The 6,934-nt window shown below is 35.2% G+C and overlaps 1 protein-coding gene across 1 annotated transcript; it reads left to right on the plus strand.

The window, feature by feature from the left end:
- On the plus strand, positions 1–5,702 carry LOC136822097 (uncharacterized). Its single transcript, XM_067078311.1, has 5 exons — positions 1–249; positions 2,355–2,421; positions 3,147–4,494; positions 5,207–5,366; positions 5,463–5,702. The coding sequence occupies exons 1-5, from the start codon at positions 1–3 to the stop codon at positions 5,700–5,702; spliced, it is 2,064 nt and encodes a 687-aa protein (XP_066934412.1).
- Positions 5,703–6,934: the final 1,232 nt, after the last annotated feature.

Here is a 6,934-nt window from a genome sequence, read left to right on the forward strand (position 1 = left end):
ATGGGAATTGACTTTGAATTTGATTGTTTCCTAACAAAGTATGGATTCGCCGGTCCTAGATGGCCAAAACTCCATCAAAATCCTATGCAAGACCTCTCCGTTATCACGTTCTTGAGAAACTATTTCGTGAACAAGGAAAAAGAACTATGGCAAGCCACGTCAACACCACCCACAACGCAATCATCACCGAATAATTTCAATAACGAGGACTACTTTCATAAAAGTTCTGGAGCTCATCAAATGTTAATGGTATTATAAAAAAGTCTTAATTCTGAAATTGCTAAGGTTTCTAAGGTTCCTTGAAAATACAGTCTCACTAACTTTTTTGAATTACAGAAAGCATTTAATGAGGGTTTCCCTCAAAAAGGGACTTTTTTAGAATTTGAGAATGTCTGTCTGTCTGTCTGTGTATGTTCCAAAAACTTTGGGGCAACCTCGAAACTTCAAAAATCATCGGATTTGGCACACTCGTTCCTTGGGTGAATATATCTGGGGGTGTTTTTTTTTATTTTTCAAAAATGTCCATTTTTGGGGCCTGGGGGCGAGTTTTTCGCCAAAACGGGGCTAAAACTTTGGGGCAGCCTGGAGACTTCAAAAATTGTCGAATTTGGTTGAAATTTGGCACACTTGTTCCTTGGGTGAAAATCTGTCGGTATTTTCTTTCATTGTTGAAAACTAGATTTTTGGGGCGTGGGGACGAGTTTTTTGACAAAGCGATCTTTTGTGACTTCAATAATAAGTTTTAAAGCTAGTTTGTTTTGCTACAATCGGGTCTTTGAATAATCTGAAGCTACTGAAGTTGAGCCCATTGCGTTGCGCACGTTCGACTATTATACATAATTTCGAGTTATAGAAAGATTCGATTAAGAGAAGTTCAAATTAGCGAGGGACCACTGTAGATCGAATAGCCTTAGAGGGCAATCTTCAACCTCTTTCAGGCAGAAAAAGGTGAAGCCCGACGGTTTGAATTTAATGGGCTTTATGTCTTTTCGTTCGAGTTTCAAAACCACGTGTCTTTGATTGGGAATGAGTAGCTTAATTTCCCATCCAAAAACTACCCCTTCGTGGTAAAATTCAATGATAATTCGTTTAGGATCCGGGTTTACTTATAGCTCTTTGGAAGGGTTCCAAGTAGAAAATCATTTCTGTCAGGGTTTTAAAATTTTGTCTATATAAAAGCCGGTTTTCAGCAAAGGTTCGGTCCGGACATAATCGACAATCTCGAACCCTAGCACCTCTCCCCAGTTAATAATCAGTGGAAAGGGATACAGCAAGCAGGTGAATAGCAGGAGCATTTTTATACTTGATTCTTTGATTCCTCTTTTTCATTTTCCAGGGCGTGCTCTCTGGAGAAATTTAGATCAGAGCAGTCTTAAAATGAAAAAAGACAACAAGACCGCAAGGAAAGAGCGAAGAAAAGTCGCGGTATCAGTAAGTATCTTTTGTCCGGTCCGATTTACTTTTATTATGGTTCATTCCCTTATGGCTCTTTACATCATATATCTGTTTATTATAAGCATACAAAAACTTGAAAGCTCGGCGATGCTTAGGTCGAGGGATTGACAAGGCTGTAAAATGATTATAAGGATGCTTGTATCCCAAGCAAAATTATGGAGAAATTCCGAAAATCCGTAAAATCCCAGCCGAAAACAATCAAAATTAGAAAAATATCTTTAGTAGGCTAAGGTAATGCTTATCATATGCTTAATTTTTTTAAAGTGCTATGGTTATAAAAAACATGCAAAACTCCTTATATTATATTTATCCTTTTTTTACCAATAAAACACTAACGATTCTGAAAGTTTTTCCTGAAATACTAATATTTTTATTCAAATAATTCATAGACTATTCGAACATTGAAGGTGTCAGAAAGCGTAAAGGACGAGCGTACAATTGCAGCTAAACTTAAAAATAAGAAAAGAAAGATTTGACGAAAAAGAAAAGAAACATTCTTTTTAGTTTTCTGAAACTGTCATTTATGATATGTTACAAGTCAGTTTTTCTGTAATTTCTTTAAAAAGGCAAATAATTAATCCGTAATTCTGCACCCAACTGATCTTCTTCTTGTATATAAGTAAATGATTATGCCCAAGGACCGAAACTTTTGCGCCAAATTTATGACTTATGGCGATTGTGAAATCCAGGGTGGTCAGTAAAATGGGATGAAAAAATCCAAGGGGGTCCTCAACAAATGAAAAAGAAATCAAGGGGTGGTAAAGACGGTGGCATTCCAAAAATAGCCTCCTCAATGTAGGTGGTTCAATTTTATTCTGGAGACTAGTAAATGAAAAGAGACTGATTTACAAAATTCAAATAATTAGTTCGCAGTTCAACTTTCTCACTTTTATTTACAGGCTAATACACCGTTTAACAGTCTCGCCATCTCGGTAGGTAAAAATGCACACTCAAGTACTGTGGAAGGTTAGAGAAATGTAAACATTGCCATTTTTTTTCTTTCCTTTAAGGAGAATGTTTTAGATGTTTATGATATTAATGACAATTTTATTTATCTCCCCTGAAAATTTCACAAAAATTCATCTAGAGGAAAAGAAGTTATGATTAAAAGGAATTCTTTACCTACCATTTCTTACGGGGGAGAGTGAAGTTTCCCGTGGTTGCCAAAATCAAAACAATGGAAATTTGTTCATACGCGTGCGCAGTCGACACTGTTAAACGGTGTATTGATAATCAACTTGGAATCAGTTGTTTTCAAACCGTATGATGAGGTCATCAGTTGACAGGGTTCAGACAGATCCTGGAAAACCTGGAAAACCTGGAAATATGATAAATTTTCAGAAAAATCAGGGAAACCCAGGGAATTTTATTTTTTGAACAATGAATTTACAATTTTTAAAGTTTTTTCTTAGATTCATTTAGATTTTTGCTAACAACAAAACTTACTAGTTTTAAAAGATACTAATTTAAGTAGATTGTTGGCAGAGATATATTTTTTTGTCTTGAAAATATGCTGGAATGTCTTCAATTTTAGTGTTGTGTTTGCAGTAGTTTATTCAATTTATCTAGATGATAGGTGCTAATCAAGTAGATTGTTGTGTTGACAGAGAGAAAGACACTTACTAATAAGGTTTTATTTTTTTTTAGAAATAAGTAAAAATGAGTAAGCAAGAAAAAAACATATTTTCAAGATAATTGGTCAGAAATAGACGAGTTTAAAGATTGGATTGCTCGATCATCAGTTAATACTCAAGCAAGGTGCAAGCGTTGTCACAAGACTTTTGAGCTATCAAATATGGGAGTTCGGGCACTTAGAAGTCACGCATCTGGAAAGAAACATAAAGAGATAACACAGAAAGTGTCTTCCTTTTTTAAAACGAGACCAGTGAAAGAGTCGTCACATGAGCAGCAATCAAAAGAGGATAACGAAAGGACAAAAAAGGCTCAAACAAGTATAGAATCGACTCTTACTTCTGCAGATGTTACCAAAGCGGAGATTCGGTGGGCTCTAGATGGTATTCTGAAGGGAAACTCGAACAATCAAAACGCTAACATCAGTCCCCTCCTTAATGCATGTTTTCCTGGTCATGAAACGATCAAGTTATTTACACTAGGAGCTGATAAGTTACGATACTCTTGCAATTATGGTTTAGCTCCATATTTTCGTTCCATTCTTCAAGACGAAGTTAAAAAATCTGAAATCTATGTCATGTCTTTCGATGAAAGTCTTAATGATGTAAATCAGAAATGCCAAATGGATCTAATTGTTCGATATTGGGATGAGAAAACTCAACAAGTCAAAGTAAGGTATTGGGATTGTTCTTATCTTGGACATTCAACACAGGCTGATCTTCTGGAGCATTTTAGCAAGACTACTGAATCTTTAGACCCATCTAAGATGGTTCAAGTTTCAATGGATGGACTAAATGTCAATCTAAAGTTTCTGAAAACGTTAATTTCTTCTCGTGAAGAGATAAACGTTCCATCTCTTGTTGACATCGGAACTTGTCCATTACATACAGTCAATAATTCTTTTCAAGTTGGGGCTAAGAATGCAGAGTGGGACTTAAAAAAAACACTAAAGGGGATCTGGCAAATCTTTCACGATTCTCCTGCACGTCGTGAGGATTACGAAAAAGAAACAGGGAGCACAGTTTACCCAAAAACCTTTTGCTCAACTAGATGGACGGAGAACAAACCGACGGCAGAGAGGGCTATTTCTATCTGGCCATATATTGAACAGATTGTTACTTACTGGGAAAAGAAACCACCAAATAAACGACCAAAATCTAAAAGTTATGCCAATGTAAAAACCGCTGTCAATGATCCTCTTACAGTAGTAAAGCTGAAATTTTTTGCTTACGTTGCTGGTATACTCGAACCATTCTTAAAGATGTACCAAACTGACAAACCCATGATCCCTTTTCTCTATTTTGATTTGAAATCAATCGTTTTAACGCTAATGAAATTGTTTATAAAGCCAAACTGTTTATCTGGGGCAAAAACGGGGATGCAACTGTGTGGAATTGACCTGGAAAATTAATCGAACCAAATTAATCTGAAAGATATTGGTCTTGGGTTTGCTGCTGAAGAAGAACTTGAAAAGCTTAAAACTGCAGATCTTGTAACGGCGACTAAAGAATCATCATTTTTTAAAGAGGTCCGGACTTTCCTTATCTCTCTCATCAAAAAGTTGTTAACAAAAACGCCTCTCACATCAGTAGTCGTCAGGTTTGCTTCAATTTTTGATCCATCTATCATCATTTCGACACCGACGGATAAGATTGAAAAAAACTTGAAGAAACTGCTTCATCATCTTTTGAGTCTGAAAATTGTAACTGCTAAAAATTCGGATAAAATTCATCAAGAGTTTGTTCCATTCCACAAAGATGTGAAAGCACAACGTGACAAGTTCGAAGCCTTCTCAAAATGAAAGGATTCTCTTGACACGTTTCATTTTGGCTTATTTTCGAAATTAAATGACAACTTTCCAAACCTGGCATTTTTAAGGTTCGTAAACTATTTAATTCAATACTTTGGCGTCTCGTTTGATGTTGAAACTATTCGATCAGCTCCTGTTTTAGCCTTAAATTGAAAGTCGCACTCTCAAATTTCTTGACGTAACTCTATTAAGCATCGCCATACTTTCCAGACATATTATTAATTCATAACCATCTGATTTCGATAAAAATTTCTACATGACAAATGTTGAATTATTTTACATCTAACAGTTTAAACTCTTTTCCTCCAGCCATGGCCAAGCCTCTGTTGAAAGAGGTTTCAGCTTGCGAAATGCTTCTTTGAAAGATAACATCTCTGAGCTATCCATTGATTCTAAGCATGTCATCGTTGACCATATGTTATCAAATGATCTTAAGCCCGAGACTATGGATATTAACACTCCTCTCATGGTAACTTTCAAATCTGGCCGCGCAGAATACGAAGAAAGTAAGAAACAAGCTAAGAAAGAGAAAATCTTGACTGAACAAGAAAATCGAAAGTGACAGCTATGGATCGAGATTAATGAAATAAAATTGAAGATAGCATCATTGAAAAAGAATGTGTCCTATTTAGACGATGAGTTTACTAACTCCATATTGCAAGCTGAGGACCAAAATGTAAATGAACAGTCACTAATTATTTCCAAAGCAACAGCATTGAAGAGAAAAAGTATTTCTAAAAGTGAAGAGGCTGAACAATTAGAAAATAAGGTGAAAATGTTAGAAGCCAAGAGAAAGAACCTCTGAAAGAAACGATTTATGAAGTTACATACATAAATTCATGGTTGATATTGATTTTTCCATCAGTTATTATTCATACCTAACATTTGTAGACTTTTATTTTTACCTTAGTTAGGTACACCTTTTGTTTTTAGTTTTGTTTTCAAGACAGTGTAAAATTTTCAAGGTCTAGGGTTTAAATACCTTAAATATGAATGTTTTGTCCACCATTTTCAACATTTTACTGCATAAAATTTGAAAGATTTTGAGACTCAAATATAATTTTGTTAAGGCTTTTTAAGCTCTGAACACGCACCTGTATTTGCAGTTTTCTCAAAATGGAAAAAAACAGATTTAAAAGTTTTTTTAGTTTTAAAGTGTTTATTCATATGCAGTATTTGTAGCTTTAATTTTTACCTTAGGTTTACTATTTGATTTGTGTGCCTTTTGTTTAAAGATACATCTCTTTTGACTCTGCTTAGTTTTTATGGTTTTCTTGATACTCAGGGAAAAAATAGCTAAAATGAGGAATTTCTCAGGGAATAAACCTTTGAAAATTGATTAAAATTCAGGGAAACTCAGGGAATTTTATTTTCGAAAGTCTGTCTGAACCCTGGTTGAAGATGTCATTCAACGAGGTTTTCGGCCCGGTCCTGGTAAGGACTTCTTCAATAACCACTCGTGACATTAATAATAATAATAACAATAATACAATTCTACAACCACCCATTGCTGGGCATTTGGACATGGAGAAATACCTCACCATGAGGCCTACTCATTTATAGCTATTTCCCCATCTCGAACTAGTTAAATTCAAATTTAATCACTACAAGCAAGAGAACAAAATTGACTAATGGAGATATTTCGCGTATAATGGTCGTCATTAAATGTCAATAACTTCAACGTACGAGTATATGACATTCGAATCACATGACCAGCATAGTGATGATGTTGAGATTTAATAAAATAGTCAACATCAGAAGTTCAACAGATTCTGTGGAGCTGGGCATTACTGATTGCATATCTATAATCATTTTCATTTTCATTCATAAACTTGAACCACCGCGTACCATTCGACGCAAAAATTTCCGCTATGTCACATTAAGACAATCAAAGTGTTCCTGATTGAGGTTCCAATTCTGGCAAGCAAACACCAGCCGACTTCTGACAAAGATATTCAAAAATAATACTCTCGTTTTCAGTTTAATATGAAAGTTTTGTAAGACATTTGACATTTGCGAAAATTTTGCAGTTGCGAG

This window comes from Clytia hemisphaerica, unplaced genomic scaffold (assembly GCF_902728285.1).
Source record: "Clytia hemisphaerica strain Z4C2 unplaced genomic scaffold, Clytia hemisphaerica genome assembly, whole genome shotgun sequence".
Classification (NCBI taxonomy): Eukaryota; Metazoa; Cnidaria; class Hydrozoa; order Leptothecata; family Clytiidae; genus Clytia; species Clytia hemisphaerica.

Excerpts from the sequence above, each read along its gene's own strand:
- LOC136822097 (XM_067078311.1), top strand. The coding sequence starts at position 1 with ATGGGAATTGACTTTGAATTTGATTGTTTCCTAACAAAGTATGGATTC. Across the intron at positions 2,422-3,146 it reads ACACTCAAGTACTGTGGAAG|ATAATTGGTCAGAAATAGAC; the intron begins GTTAGAGAAATG and ends CATATTTTCAAG. Across the intron at positions 5,367-5,462 it reads ATATTAACACTCCTCTCATG|CTATGGATCGAGATTAATGA; the intron begins GTAACTTTCAAA and ends CGAAAGTGACAG.